Source organism: Cervus canadensis, chromosome 22 (genome assembly GCF_019320065.1).
Source record: "Cervus canadensis isolate Bull #8, Minnesota chromosome 22, ASM1932006v1, whole genome shotgun sequence".
Lineage (NCBI taxonomy): Eukaryota > Metazoa > Chordata > Mammalia > Artiodactyla > Cervidae > Cervus > Cervus canadensis.
The window spans coordinates 40,412,322-40,428,601 of record NC_057407.1 but is presented as its reverse complement, the minus strand read 5'-3'; the positions used below and the strand labels follow the sequence as shown (position 1 = coordinate 40,428,601).

Here is a 16,280-nt window from a genome sequence, read left to right as displayed (position 1 = left end):
TTCATTGCTTTTAAGAAGTTTATAACAGAACACAGGAGGAAAAAAAAAAACTGATTTGAGTTTGCATCATGTGGTCAATATAAAGCTCTGAGCTTCAGAGGTTTGAATCCTGGAGGATTCAAGACACACAGGGTTGCCACATGCTAAAGAATTACAAGGACATGGCTGGACCTAAGTTAGCATTCTCCCTCAGCCTCTACTAAAGACAGTCAGGAATAGAAGATGAAAAGGAAGAGACTGAGTGGAAGCCTCTAAGTTTAAGGGGGTTGTGCACCCCTGGAAAGAGTCCTCGGCTCCATCCCTCCCACCTTGCAGCATCAGGAGGGCTGGACAAGCCATCATGGTCAGAGCTGAGTCCGGAGAAGCTCTGAGACGGGGCCAGGGGACCATGCTGTGCTCACCTCCACATCTCCACTCCTAAGAGAGGGTACCACGTTCCTGGGAGTGGATTCCTGGGCAGGCGGGGGTCACAGGGAAATGTCAAAGGCCCAGAGCAAAGGGACCTCACAAACAACTCCAGTGCCCCCCCCCCCATAGAGCCCTCTGTAACTAAGTCTCAACTACACTGATGTGTAGGAAGGAGGGATTCTAAAAAGACTGGTCAAACTTTTACACATAACTGGAATGGAGATGCAAAAACAAAATGACAGAAAACATTCAAAAGTGGCGTTTTTTGCACTGCTGGTTTTGTGGCCCTGAGTCGCACTTTTGTAACTTAGCTGGAGGAGAGGGTGCAGTGATCACCGCTCTCAGAAGCAGCCTTACCACGTGCCACTTATCTTCTTTCAAATTTACCCAGTGTCACAACTGACATACTTGATGAAAGATATCCACTGAAATCAGGCTACCCTTCTGTTCTAAAATTCCTTTAGAAAGATAAACTTTCATATCTAATTGAATTAATAGTAAAGCCACAGAATCAGCATGGCCTTTCATATGATTTAATGCTCCGCTGAAGTCTTTTTGTCCGGCTAGTACATACAGGGACCCAAAACCATACCTATAATCATCTTTTATGAACGTGGGATTTTTATTCAATACTTCTATTCCAAAAAGTATTTAAAATATGTTTTCCAAGAACAATGATGACTTCAGATGTGACATTCAGGTAATTCTAATTTGGGTAATACTAGAGTGATTACCGTTTCATCTAGCTAAATTTTATTAGTAAATTCACCCAAAGAGTTGCTATAAAATGCTGTATCCACAAAGCCATTCTGAGATGATTCTGAGACATTTAGCACATATTTATATTCATTTTAAAATGAATGGCAACATATAAAAATTCTAATAATCTGAAAAAAAATTCTAATAATCTGGTTCATATTTATTAAATCACAATTAATCTGCATCGAACCTTAGTTTAACAAAGCAAAAAGGAATAAAAATACATTTTACTTTACTTCTCATCAAAATGGCTTCAAAAAGTCTTACAGCAACAGAGAGTAAGACATTATTTGTCTATAGCACTTTGAAGTGGATTCCTTAATCATGCTGAATAAATGAGGAATCACAATATAACATCTATATAACTATTAAAGGTCAATTAAGAATAGAATAATAAAATGACAGGGAAAAATAATTAGTAGAGTCAAATCCTTCCTCTCCCCACGCCCCATATATTCTCAGAGAATTTAACTTACTTCAGTGTAACTCCTTTCTCCTGACAGTTAACAGATTATATAGGCTCTCCCAGGCCTGGGTTCCGGGTAAAAATAAAAGACTTGAGAAATGCATGCTTTACGCTCACTAACAGCATTTTTTTTTTTTAACACATGAGAAGGATATTTAATTTTTTAAACTTTTTATTTTATATTGGAATAGGCTTTCCTGGTGGCTCAGCCAGCAAAGAATCTGCCTACAATGCAGATATCTTTCATCAAAGCCTGGGTTTGACTCCTGGGCTGGGAAGATCCCCAGGAGAAGGGAATGGTTACCCACTCCAGTATTCTTTTTTTTTTTTTAATTGGAGGCTAATTACTTTACAATATTGTAGTGGGTTTTTGCCATACACTGGCACGAATCAGCCATGGGTGCACATGTGTCCCCCATCCTGACCCCCCTCCCACCTCCCTCCCCATCCCCTCCCTCAGGGTTGTCCCAGTGCACCGGCTTTGAGTGGCCTGTCTCATGCATCAAACTTCGACTGGGAATCTATATCACATATGGTAATATGCATGATTCAATGCTATTCTCTCAAATTATCCCACCCTCACCTTCTCTCACGGGTCCAAAAGACTGTTCTTTATATCTGTGCTTCTTTTGCTGTCTTGCATATAGGGTCATTGTTAACCATCTTTCTAAATTCCATATATATGCATTAGTATACTGCATTGGTGTTATTCTTTCTGACTTACTTCACTCTGTATAATAGGCTCCAGTTTCATCCACCTTGTTAGAACTGATTTAAATGCATTCTTTTTAATAGCCGAATAATATTCCATTGTCTATATGTACCATGACTTTCTTATCTATTCGTCTGCCAATGGACATCTAGGTTGCTTCCATGTCCTAGCTATTGTAAACAGTGCTGCGATGAACACTGGGGTACACGTGTCTCTTTCAATTCTGGTTTCCTCGGTGTGTATGCCCAGGAGTGGGATTGCTGGGTCATATGGTAGTTCTATTTCCAGTTTTTTGAGGAATCCTTACACTGTTCTCCATAGTGGCTGTACTAGTTTGCATTCCCACCAACAGTGTAAGAGGGTTCCCTTTTCTCCACGCCCTCTCCAGCATTTATTGTTTGTAGACTTTTGGATAGCAGCCATTCTGACTGGCGTGAGATGGTACCTCATCGTGGTTCTGATTTGCATTTCTCTGGTAATGAGTGATGTTGAGCATCTTCTCATGTGTTTGTTAGCCATCTGTATGTCTTCTTTGGAGAAATGTCTGTTTAGTTCTTTGGCCCATTTTTTGTTTGGGTCATTTATTTTTCTGGAATTGAGCTTCATGAGCTGTTGTATATTTTTGAGATTAATTCTTTGTCAGTTGCTTTGTTTGTTATTATTGTCTCCCATTCGGAAGGCTGTCTTTTCACCTTGCTTAGAGTCTCCTTCGTTGTGCAAAAGCTGTTAAGTTTAATTAGGTCCTATTTGTTTATTTTTGCTTTTATTTCCATTACTCTGGGAAGTGGGTCATAGAGGATCCTGTGGTGATTTATGTCAGAGAGTGTTTTGCCTATGTTTTCCTCTAGGAGTTTTATAGTTTCTGATCTTACATTTAGATCTTTAATCCATTTTCACTAACAGCATTTCTTAATAGGGTTTTGCCACCTCCCACTCCCAATAGAGTGGCCTTTACTTAAACTATTAATTTGACAAACAAGGTGTAAACACAACTTAAGGGTACTGGCCTCCCAAAATGTGGATATTTACCAAAGTATACTCTTTGGCCCCTGATATATATCCATGGTAAATATTGGTTGATTAGTGACTCAGATAGAAACTGAATTTGCCTATTGTGTGATTTGAAAGCATGTGTGTGAGCTAAGTAAGTAGCTTCAGTCATGTCCAACTGAATTTCAGACATGGGATTGGAATACATTTCAATTGTATTCCAACTGAAATTGGAATACATTAGATTTTTGCCACAAAACAAAAGAAAAAATATATCACCAATTTATTCTTCCTCTGTCATCTCAAAAGAAGAACAAATCTCTGAAAGTCAAATTATCCCTTCATGGGATGATGGATTTCTAAATGCTGAGTTCCTTCTTTTCAACAAAGAGATAATTCTGATGAATCAGTATTTACAAAGTGACATTTGGCAGGACGATAATGTTAGTTAGACAAACGTCTGTGTGAGCCTTAAAATATGACACAGTGATAATTTTTATGGACTGCCACAAACAGGCACATTCAGATCTTCAGGACCTTCTGACTTTAAAGAATGGGTTTAGAAGCAAAGAGCTTGGGGATGCTACTAACCACATAGGCATATGATGCATCAGGGATAAACGGAACAAAAGTTGAGGCAGGAGGTGTTCAGCAAGTCCAAAGTTCAAAAATGCTTGGGGACACTCTACAGTGAGTGTGTGTGAGTGTGAGTGAGTGAGTGAGTGAGTGAGTGTGTGTGTGTGTGTGTGTGTGTGTGTGTGTGTGTTACCCAGTCCTATCTGACTCTTCATGACCCAATGGACTGTAACCCTCCAGGCTCCTCTGTCCACGGAATTCTTCAGGCAAGAATATTGGAGTGGGTTGCCATTCCCATCTCCAGGGGATCTTCCCAGCCCAGGGATTGAACCCGGGTCTGCTTCATTGAAGGTAGATTCTTTACCATCTGAATCACCAGGGAAGTCCTTCTGGTGCTAAAATTCCATAATCTTTGAGCCTCACTCCAGCATCCCATTTATAACAAAGTTGAATGCTGCCTGCCTACAAACTTGGCAACACCTCTGTACACTGCTGTCCAACGTGCACTCCAGTGAGAATCTCCTGTGTATACATACATGCTTATTCAAATCCTTGACTTTATTTTCCTGTTAGAATTTGATATACATGCTGATTTTCCATAGGACTGACATAAGGCAATAGGATCTTCATGACCCGCCATCCCCACATCCCAGGCAACTGCTTTGAGCCCAGAGCAGCAGACACTTGCCATTACTGTGTAATGATATCACTTTAGATCCCCTGTTTGAGTGATCTAATTTAATCCCCACAGTAACTTTGGATGTAAACTTTTCTGATTCCCATTTCAAAGATGAGGAAAGGCTTTGAGAGGTTAAGCAATATTTTCCAATCTCCCACAGGGATACAAAGAGAGAGCCCTAGAACACAGTCCTAGCCTCTTTCATGACAGTTTCACAGCCATTTGGTAGAGTGATTTTTCTGATATCAAGATGGCCTCAGTCTCTTCTGCAGACACATCACTTCAACTATGTTTTTTTTCCTACTTCCTTTGATCTTGGTATCTCCACAAAAATATACAATTCCCAAAGAGCTCATATGCTGGCTTGGTCTCTGTGTCAGCAACATACTGGCGAGCATTAAGCGTGAACACTTACCAGCGGGGCGGGGTGGCAGAGTGTACATTTAACCTGAAAACAATCCCATCCGATCCTTCTTTTCATAGGTGACACATAATCTATAACGGACTATCTAAAAATGATGCACTCTGTTAGGTGTGTAGCTGCCACTACGTGCATGAGGAGATAGAACTCTTCCACGGAGCAGCGTGACTGGCATTAGTACCTGTCAGCTAGCGTTTGCGTTTTCTGTGATGCTAAAAGCACCAACAAACCTCCCTAAGAGCATGGCCCCTTGGGGCAGGGCAGCCAAGACAACCAACAAGCAGGATGGGTCCCTGGCGAGTCTTAATTTATATCAGTGACAATTAGGCCACCTCCAGGGAAGGTGGCATGAAGCATGTCCAGTTCTCAAGGTTGAGAGATCTTGGAATTGGGTATCAGGGAAAGGTGGGATTTGCTTAAAATACTGAAGAATGTGGTAGCTTTCCTTGTTTGAAGGTGACTTTAAGCGCATATAGAAAATTTATAGAAATAAGAATTACATGGCTGTTCATGTAAGTTCCTATAAGAATCTACACACAAGTAACCCCACATTAAATTATAAAGCATATACAGTTTTTTTAATGACGATTTTTTGTTTAACAATTATTCTCCTTTTTGTGACTTTGTACCATCTTGGGTTTTTTAGAGCTCACTGTTTCCCCCTGATCTCAGGGACTTGCTCTCTCCAAATAGTTATGGATCCCACACCTCATCTTCAAGACTCATCTGACCAGATAACTTATGCAATGATCTTGAATGATCCAAGACTACTTGGAGCTAATAGATAATAAGTAGCTCATGATGGCTACAGAGGCTATACATTCCAGAAAAAAAAAGGCACATGCTAGTTTGTGTCTGAATACTAGGAATGAATATTTCAAGACTTTCTTCTTCAGCAGAGACCAGTCACAGAGAGATATGTGAAGGGGGCTGTTTTCTGCAGTCCTCAGATCAAGACACCTACTAACTACCCTCTCTGCACTGCCAGATGATTCAGCCTGCCTCCGCCTCTGGTTGCTTCTTCCCCCTGTGCCCATTCTCTTGGTGCTTCAAAATCTGATACCAACACAAGTTTTCCCTTGCATCACCCCATATCCTTAAGTGAACCAATGGCTTCCTTCTCCCATCCACTCTTTTCTTTCATTAAAACAATTTCTCAATACAAGAATTCTCAGTAATACAATTCATTATTTCATTTCTCTCGATGTTTTCTTTCCCTGTGATCTAGCAAATCTCAGTCTGTTCTTTCCCCCATTTTTCCACTTCCAAGTTCCAAAGTGTCAGGATTTTTGAAATAGTATTTTGGTAATACTTTCAAAGAAAATACAAGTTTCGTTGAATTTGGACAAAGAAAGTACAAGAAATAATAACGAACACAGACCACCCATGTTGTTATAGTCAATAATGGGAAGAACGAAAGATACGCTGATAGTGGTAACATCTACCTTCACACAGGATGGCACCTTCTACTGCAAGGGAAGTGGTAAGTAAGAAGAGAGAAGATATTTACATAATTTGGGGTCACAGGTAATTTAGCAGATGTGATCATAGATTCTTCACATGGAGGAAGCATGATATGAAAACACAAACACTGCTGTTTCTATTTCTGAAGGTAGTGGTTTGGATAATGAGCTTGCATGTTTTTACAAGCTTAAATTCTCGATAATCAGCACTAAAATATGACTGCAGACAAAACAGTCTGGTCAGAGTATCTACACAGACTGGAGATGGGTCTGAGAATGATCCTAAGGGCCATCAAAGCATTCAGTCCCCCTTTCAGACTCCACAAAGCATCAAATGTCAGAAAGAGCCAGAAAACTCTCATCAATCATTTAGATACTTCTAGCACATTTGGATGTCTCCTGTCACAGAGATAAATTATCCACATGTCAAACTAATTTTTCGGTTTCCACTTGAAAGCTTTGTGTCACCTAGGTCTAGTCAACATTGAATTAATATTTTTTTCTCCCCAACCCCCTGCAACGTTATAAGGATCCTACTACTGACAACACTGTTGTTATACACTATGGTATAGAGAATGTGGTTAATCTGATAGCCTAGGTAACTTAGTCACATATCCAGGTGTGTATTATACAGATTTTTCAAATCATTATTTTAACTCATGTCTCTGTTTATATCTTATCTCCCCTTTCTTTGCATGCATACACACACCAAAAAAAAAAAAAAAACCCTTGAGGAAAAGGTCTAAATTTTAGCATCCTCACACCATTCATGGTATTTTAGTACTGTGCTCAATATGCATTACTCTTCATTAATAGATGTTTGCTGAATGGGTGAATCTATAATATCTGGATGGCCAATATTCAAAGACCTACATTGCAGAGAAAAACTACTCATGAGTGTATACAATATGAATGTCTCTTTCTTGATCATACTAAAGACATTTCAGGGTTTGTGCTACCTCAAGGTTATCATTGCAAATGTTGAAGTCCACTTAAGCATAAAATTGGTGAATGCTATTTAATAGAGGGCTAGGTGGTAAGATGGTAGGACACACTACACACTTGTGCAAGATCTCCTACAATTTCCAGAATCTGAAGGATAAAGACCCAAATCCACACATGTCCCATCACAGCTTATTACTTTGTCCTATCTTTATACATCCAGCCTTGACTCACAGATTCGTCCTATTCTCTTGAAAGCATGTTTTTCTGCTTTTCAAGTCCTCTGAGGTTCCATCATTTTTCCTGCTATGAGCCCTGTGCCATGCTCTCTCAGAAACTCTCCAGTCTGTTCTTCTCCATTCCTAACCAGCCAGTGTCGACTCATCTTTTGAGAGAGCTTCTACCTTTAAGATGAGTAAAATTCCTTGATTTTCTGCCATACACACAAATATTTACTACAGTTTATAATTATGTATTCATAGAAAAGTCACTGGAATAATGTTGATTTTTTTCCCCCTACTTTCTCTAGCAGCATGAAAGCATGGTTTACTTCCTTGGTTTACTCCCCATCGGATCAGGAGTACGTGGCACAGTGATGAGGAGAAAGGAGCCGCTCAATACATATTTGTGAATGAATCCATGGATAAATATGTGATTCTGCTTCCTGATTATGGACTACACATAAATAAATGGTAAACACTTGTGTTTCTTATTTAGAATACTTATATAAGGTTACATATGAGGCTTAGTGTCTTAAAGCATATTTTAAATAGCAGGTAACTCAATTTGGACATTATGAAAGTCCACTGAAATCCTCATTACTCTAACCCCCATGTACACTTTGTTTCCTTCATCAAATATGTTGTTTTAGCATTTTTAGTCATGTCTCTGCTGACAGTTCATTCTGATGCTGACATGGAATTGGTGAGAGATTTAAGCCTCTGTGAAAATGGCTTTATACTCCTGGCTACAACGTGAACTAATATTTTTCAGTGAGGGCATTCAAGGCAACATGACCCCTTTTGAATTCACAGAATCAATGAAAATGTCAATTATCACTAGATGGACAGGCAGAAAAGAATACATTCTTGTCTGTAGTGATTTTGTCCTGCAAGACTTATGCTCCTGTTCCATTTTCTGAACAATCTAGTAAAATTCAATTTACTTTTTCAATTTGTCTCCAGCCAAGCTTCCTTCTGTCAGCTCTACAGAAATTTCAATGCTGGCCACGTAGAGTAACAGGAGAAGGACAACGAGAATGAGATTACCTGTGCATTTGCGATCTGTGTCTTCTTTCTTTGACCCACTAATCGTCAACTTGCAGTTGAAGTTTTCCTCCCAGTATTCGGCAAACCATACATTTCTTCGGTTGTTTTCAAGTGTGCGGGATGTAAAATAGGCATCAAACCCTAAACAGAGTTAAATGAAAAGGTCATTGCTTGCGGGGCACTGCTGGAACACTTGGAAATAAAAATACCAGTAATAGTTTTTCTTTGTTTTAGTGGACTGGATGCTTGCTGTTTTTTGTCAATCAAAAAACAAACAAAAATAAGAAAAAGGTAAAAAATTCTAATGGCAACACACATGGCTAAATCTTCACTTCATTCTATCAGGCAGATGCGTGGCCAACAAATGACATTTCACAGTGAAATCTGAGTTACAGATCTTAGCAACAATATGATGACCACAGCATCCCTTCTGCCTCTTGGGAACTAGACCAGGGACAAAGCATCTTTATCATCACCAAGATAATAAGTGATCATTTCCATACTTACTATGGACCAGACTCTGCTTGACATAGGTTCTTTCTTTCATTCACTGAGAAATGAAAGGTTGTTCTTTCTTTAACAACCTGTGTGGCAGCTGCTATCACTTCCATTATGCCAGTGAAAAAACAGAGTCTTAGAAGAAATAAGGGTTTCCCTGGTGGCTCAGATGGTAAAGAATCTACCTGTAATACAGAAAACTAGGGATTTGATCCCTGGGTTGGTAAGATTTCCTGGAGGAGGGAATGGGACCCACTCCAGTATTCTTGCCTGGAGAATCCCATGGATAGAGGAGCCTGGCAGGCTGTAGTGCATGGAGTCACAAAGAGTCAAATGTGACTTAGCAACCTAATATATTCATATGAGAAGAAATAGCAACATGCCTAAGGCCAATCATTATGTCATATTCTGCATCCCTAATCAGGTGAGTTATGACCTGTGATTATCATTCTAAGAACCTTCCTGCATTTAGTAAGGATCATTATGGAATTGACTTTCCAGTCAAAAGGTAAGTTTATGTAGAGATCATAGGTAAACTGACCCCAACATAAGTATAAAGCTGCTTATGAAGAGCTTTAGATGAACAGACTTGAGAGTGTAAGTCCCTAGGAAATCTTTAGCTACCTCTTTAGTATGGTTCACCCTTAAATGGTCCGATGGTCCTGCAAGAATCAGATTGGACTCAGGATCAGAAGAGCGGGCATTGAATCCCAACTCCACAAACCTCAGTAAGTCCTGGAAACATGAACAAATACCGGCTGCAATGGTCTTATTTCCCTTTCATTTACCTCTAAGATGAAAACCCCACTACCTATTTTCCTCACAGCATCTTGTTTCCAGCCATGGTAAGAATTTGGAAACTCACTGATTTTAAGATCATGAACCACAGAAGGTGGATTTATTTTCACAGTTATTAAATCATTCAAAGTTAAACTTATTTAAAACCCTAAGCGGGGGGTGGAGCTCCCAACTAAATCTCACAAGAAGAGCACATTGATTCAATTTTATCCATCACTACCTTCCTGTCTCAATACACAGTAACCCCACTATAAGTGGAAAACCTGAAGTAAGCAAATGAGACAAAGAAACAGCAAAGAAAAAAGGAGATCACATAATATTTCTGGGAAAATAAAAATAATTGTCTACATCTCTTACTTATTTTCTAGGGTGTTGTCAGAACACGATATCCAGTCTTTCTATGCTCCTGACCTCATTGATTTGAGGTAATTGAGCTATAGCGTCTGATCTCACCCTGATCTCCGTCTTGACACACTCATGAGCCTGCTGGAAGTCCCCTCTTGCCTCACTGTTCTCCCATAACCCTGAGACCAAATGACTGTTCAGTAAAATGACAATTCCTAAATAAAAGGAATCTTTGGGGAAAAGACCAGTGAGTCCCCCAAAGTTTCCAGGAATACTACACATACACCCTTGGTCATGTAAACACATGCATCCACTCAACACAGGTGACTAAACTTTCATTTCTCTTTCCATCTTGGCCCCTCCACCCGAGGTGGGGGAGCAACAGTGGTACTGGCGGCCCCGACAGACCACACTTCCCAAGCCCCATGCCCTCTGACATCCCCTCTTATGGAGGTGGCTTCTTTGTCCGTGGGCCATTGGCATGTGTGATACCAATAGTCTGGAAAACCTTTACTCACTGCGCCTCTTCCTTGTGAGAGTCTCCTGCTTGGAATCCAGCTACCAGGCTCTAACAGGACGACAGGCTTTCCTGGGGTACAGGAAACTATGTGGAAAGAAAGGAGCCTAGCCAGACCCCAACCCTCTCAGCCAAGCCTCTGTGGACTTCGCACCCTGCTGCTGACTGCAGCAGAACCACTCGGCTGAGACCAGCCCTGGTTGCAGAAGCGGCGTGACTCATCTTCTCAATCACTGATAGCCGAGGTGGTTTATTTCTGCAGCCGCAAAGTGAAATGCGCCTGCCTTGGCACAGCACCCTGAGCCCTGCAACAACACACCCTTAAGGAAAACACAGCCTCAAAAGCACACAAATAGAAATAAACTCTCTGGCCACATGCCACAGGTCTAAGCCTCAAACCAGACTCAGAAAAGCAACTTCTAAAATGGCTCAAATTGTTGCATCCATACCTACATTCCCCAGCTCAGAAGTAAACATCTTCAGAGGAATCCTCATCACTGAAAAAGTCCATCACTTCAAAACACCTCTCTCTTCAGCCTGTTATCTGCTGGAAATGCAAAGACATGCTGGGTCAGCAAGGACCAGGGGGCAGCTAGCAAACACGCTGGCGAGCATGAGAAAGCAGCAGGTCCCGCCCTCTAAGTGAGAACCAACAACTCCCAGAAAGCCTACACTCTAAGAGAAAGTGGACGAGTAGCAGGCTTTCCTAGTCACAACCGTCATCCCTTTCCTCACACATCAAGTTCACTCTCAGCTTCCTTTTCACAGCAGGGACTCACTTGTAGGCTGAACTTGGCTTTCATGCTCCCCAGGAATGAGCGACCAACTTTGCTGGGCATTTTATAAGATGCGGAGGTTCTGGGTGAAACCAAAGAGGCTGCGATTTTAACAAGCCCCAGGTGCTGTGCATGAAGCTCGGGTTTTGAGAAGCTGGGCTTCACCAATCCTGGGTTTTTAACAAGCTCCAGGTGTTGCTCTTGTTGCCCAGATTCTGAGAAGCAGGGCTCAAGAGCGACTCCGGAGTCTCCACAGCTGGGATTCAAGCGGGTTCAGCCCAATTTGTTAACTCTCAGCGTTGTTACTTTCTCAACCTTGAATGTTTGCCCTGGTTCAGATGCCAGGGTCTTCATTTTGCAGTTGAGACTTCTGCTTCGTATCATACCTTGCTCAGCATTGCAGGAGCCCTGCTTTGCCTCCCGTGGTCTGCAGATGGCTGGGGGGAGGTGGAGGGTGCTGGGTGACCTATGAGTGAATTTTCCTAGTGTCTTTGCTCCGTTGCTGCCTGGAGCTCCTTTGCAGCCTCAAAGACTGTGTTCCTCACCCATGTCTCCAGTTAGTGCCCTGGACTCCCCACGTCAGGAATTTTAATCCTGGTGCAATGTTTTAGCCATTCTAAGAAGCTAACCAGAAATAGCCTTGTGCCTTTGAAATGGAGCAGGACCCTATGGTTCTTCTCACCTCATGTCCTCTGCCTGCTTGTGTCTGTAGAAGAACTTTACCCAAAGAGTAAGTTTAATCAGAGAAGTGAGAAAATGCAGAAGGAAAGGAAAACAGTCAAGCAGGACAAAATAATAATAGTTTAGTCATTAAACAAAGTCAAGAGCCTTTAGTTCCTCCTTGAGGGTTACAGATAATATTCTGAGCCAGGTCCTGTGAGCTGTCTTGTAGATACTGAAACCCCCACCATGTGGAAGAAGTTAATTACATGATGACCAGAGTGTAGCCATGACATATGCTGCCACAATTCTGAGAACTAGCCTCAACAAAATGGGATCAAACTGACCCTGGAACTAAAGATTAACTGTACTCAAAACAATTGAGATGACACCATCAGACCGTGGCGTGACCACCTTGAAGACGATGGTCAGAGCTGACTGTGTGGTTTTTACATGTAGCCCCTCCTCTGCCCGTGCACCCCTGAAACGCCCCTTTGAAAGCTTGCCCACTGATTGTCAGTGGAGGAGTTGAGCTCTGGACACAAGTCTGCCCTTGGCCCTGGTTGCTGGCCTCTGAAATAAAGCAAACTTTTCTTTTCACCAGTTGTGCCTCTTTATTGGCTTTTGAGTGGCAAGCAGCCAGACCCCAATTTTGGTCACATGTTAATTACCTCTTCTGAAGGCCCATCGCCTTCAAGGAAAACTCAGAGCCCTTAACCAGGCACCAACATAGCATAAACCGGCTTCTGGATGGTTTTCTAGAGACTGGAACTGCTAACCCGTAGGAGACCTGCGGCGGGTCTGCGCACTATTTGTAAAGTACTCAGCACTATGCTGCTCCAGTAAAATATGAACCGTTGGTTCTTCAGTAAACACACTCATCCATTAAACATTTATGGAGCACCTACCCTATGACAGGCACTCTGTACTCACAGACCTTGGGATTAAAACATACATGGCCCTTCATGAGATTAAGAGCCAGTCTGATGGAGAAGATAGACTTAACAAGCACCGTTTAAATAAACATAAAATTACAACTATGATGGCTTCTATGAAAGAAGGGTACATGGTGTTTTGGGAGCACAGAGACAGAACTGTGTTAGGGGGTCAGAGAGGGCTTCCTGGAGAGAGTAGATATGTAGGTGGAAAAAAAAAAAAGGAAAACCAGGGAGCAGATAAGAGCAGAGATAGGACATTCATTCACATGGAATAGCTATGCCTTAGGAATATCCCCTTCATGGATCACTGCCTTGTGGTGGCAAACGGCTCGTGTAACTCAATGAAGTTATGAGTCATGCTGTGTAGACCCAAGACAGACAGGTCATAGTGGGGAGTTCTGACAAAACATGATTCACTGGAGGAGGGAATGGCTAACCACTGCAGTATACTAGCCATGAGAACTCAATGAACTGTATAAAAAGGTAAAAAGATCTAACACCAAAAGATGAGCCCCCTAGATTGGAAGGTGTCCAATAAGCTACGGAAAAGAGTGGAGGAGAATTACCAATAGCCCCAAAATGAAGTGTCTGGGCTAAAGTGGAAACAATGTTCAATTGTGGATGTGTCTGGCGATGAAAGTAAAATCTGATACTGTAATGAATAATATTGCATAGGAACCTGGAATGCTAGGTCTGTGAATCAAGGTAAATTGGGTGTGGTCAAGCAGGAGATGGCAAAAGTAAATAATTGACATCTTAGGGATCAGTGAACTAAAATGGATGGAAATGAGTGAATTTAATTTATTATATCTACTACTGTGGGCAAGAATCCCACAGAAGAAATGGAGTAGCCCTCATAATCAAAAAAAGCATCTGAAATGCAGTACTTGGGTGCAACCTTAAACACGACAGAGTGATCTCAGTTATTTCCAAGGCAAACCATTCAATATCACAGTAATCCAAGTCTACGGCCCAACCACCAATGCAAAAGAAGCTGAAGGTGATGAGTTCTATGAAGACCTAGAAGACTTCGTAGAACTAGCATCAAGAAACTAAGTTCTATTCATCATAGGAGATTGGAATGCAGAGGTAGGAAGTCAAGATACCTGGGGCAACAGGCAAGTTTGGTCCTGGAGGACAAAATGAAGGCTAACAGATTTCTGCCAAGAGAATTCCCTGGTCATAGCAAACACCCTCTCCCAACAACACAAGAGATGACTCTACACGTGGACATCACTAAACAGTCAATACCGAAGTTTGACTGATTACATTCTTTGTTGCTGATGATGCAGCAATACAGTCAGTAAAAACAAGACCTGCAGTTGACTGTGGCTCAGATCATCAGCCTCATAGCAAGATTCAGGCTTAAACTAAAGAAACTGGGGAAGACCGCTAAACCAGTCAAGTACAACTTAAATCAAATTCCCTATGAATATACAGTGGAGGCGACAAATAGATTCAAGGGGTTAGATCTCGTAAACAGAGTGCCTGAAGAAGTATAGACAGAGGTCCATAATACTGTACAGGGAGCAGCAAATAAAGCCATCCCAAAGAAAAAGAAAAGGAAGAAGACAAAGTGGCTGTCTGGGGAGGGTTTACAAATAGCTGAGGAAAGAAGAGAAGCAAAAAGCAAAGATGAAAGGGGAAGGTACACGCAACTAAATGCAGAGTTCCAGAGAATAGCAAGGAAAGACAAGGCCTTCTTCAATGAACAACGCAAAGAAATAGAGGTAAACAACAGAAAGAGTAAGACTAGAGATCTCTTCAAGAAAACTGGAAATATCAAAGGAACATTTTACCCAAAGACAGGCATAATAAAGGACAGAAATAGTAAAGACATAAATGAAGAAGAGATCAAGAAGAGATAAAAAGAATATACAGAACTGTATAAAGAAAGATCTTAATGACCTGGATAACCACGATGATGTAGTCTTTCACTTAGAGCCAGACATTCTGGAGTGTGAAGTCAAGTGGGCCTTCTTAGAAAGCACTGCTGCCAATAAAGCTAGTGGAGGTGATGGGGTCCTAAGACATGATACTATTAAAGTGCTTCACTGAATATGTCAGCATATTTGGAAAACCCAGAAGTGACCACAGGACTGGAAAAGGTCAATCCCCATCCCAATTTCCAAGAAGGGCAATACTAAAGAATGTTCAAACCACCAGACAATTTCACTCATCTCCCATGCCAGTAAGGTTATGCTCAAAATCCAGCAAGCTAGGCTTCAGCATTACATGAACTGAGAATTTCCAGATGTTCAAGCTGGGTTTAGAAAAGACAGAGGAACCTGAGATCAAACTGCCAACATTCACTGGATCACAGAGAAAGCAAGGGAATTCCAGAAAAATATCTACCTCTGTTTCATTGACTACACTAAACCCTTTGACTGTGTGGATCATAATAAACTGGGAAAAATTCTTGGAGAGATGTGAATACCAGACCATATTACCCTTCTATTGAGAAGCCTGTATGCGGGTCAAGAAACAACAATTAGAATCTTGTATGGAAAAACTGACTGGTTCAGGGCTGAGAAAGGAGTACAACAAGGCTGTTTATCATTATCTTGTTTATTTAATTTATACACAGAACACATCCCACGAAATGCTGGGCTGAATGAATTACAAGCTAGAATCAAGATCACCAGGAGAAATATCAACAACCTCAGACTTACGTATGATACCACTCTAATGGCAGAAAGTGAAGAGGAACTATTGAGCCTCTTGCTGAGGGTAAAGGAGGAGAGTAAAAGGGCCAGCTAAAAATGCAATACTAAAAAATACACACACAAACAAAAACTAAGATCATAGCATTTCGTCCATTACTTCAAGGCAAGTTGTAGGGGAAAAGATGGAAGCAGGGACATATTTCCTCTTCTTGGGCTCTAAAATCACTGCAGATGGTGACTGTAGCCATGAAATTAGAAGATCATTGCATTTTGACAGGAAAGAAGACAGTGTATTAAAAAGGAAAGACATCACTTTGCTGACAAAAGGTCCATGTAGTCAAGGCTCTGGTCTTTCCAGTAGTCATGTACAGATGTGAGAGTCGGATCATAAAGAAGGT

General features: G+C 41.3%; 1 protein-coding gene across 1 annotated transcript in view; it reads right to left on the bottom strand.

Annotated features, from left to right (window-relative positions):
- The window catches only part of GRM7 (glutamate metabotropic receptor 7), an 872,015-nt gene that overhangs the window by 326,718 nt on the left and 529,017 nt on the right, over nucleotides 1-16,280 (bottom strand). The window contains exon 5 of the mRNA XM_043443173.1: nucleotides 8,685-8,825. Within this exon, the coding sequence (XP_043299108.1) occupies nucleotides 8,685-8,825 (141 nt within the window). The remainder of the gene's footprint in view (nucleotides 1-8,684; nucleotides 8,826-16,280) is intronic.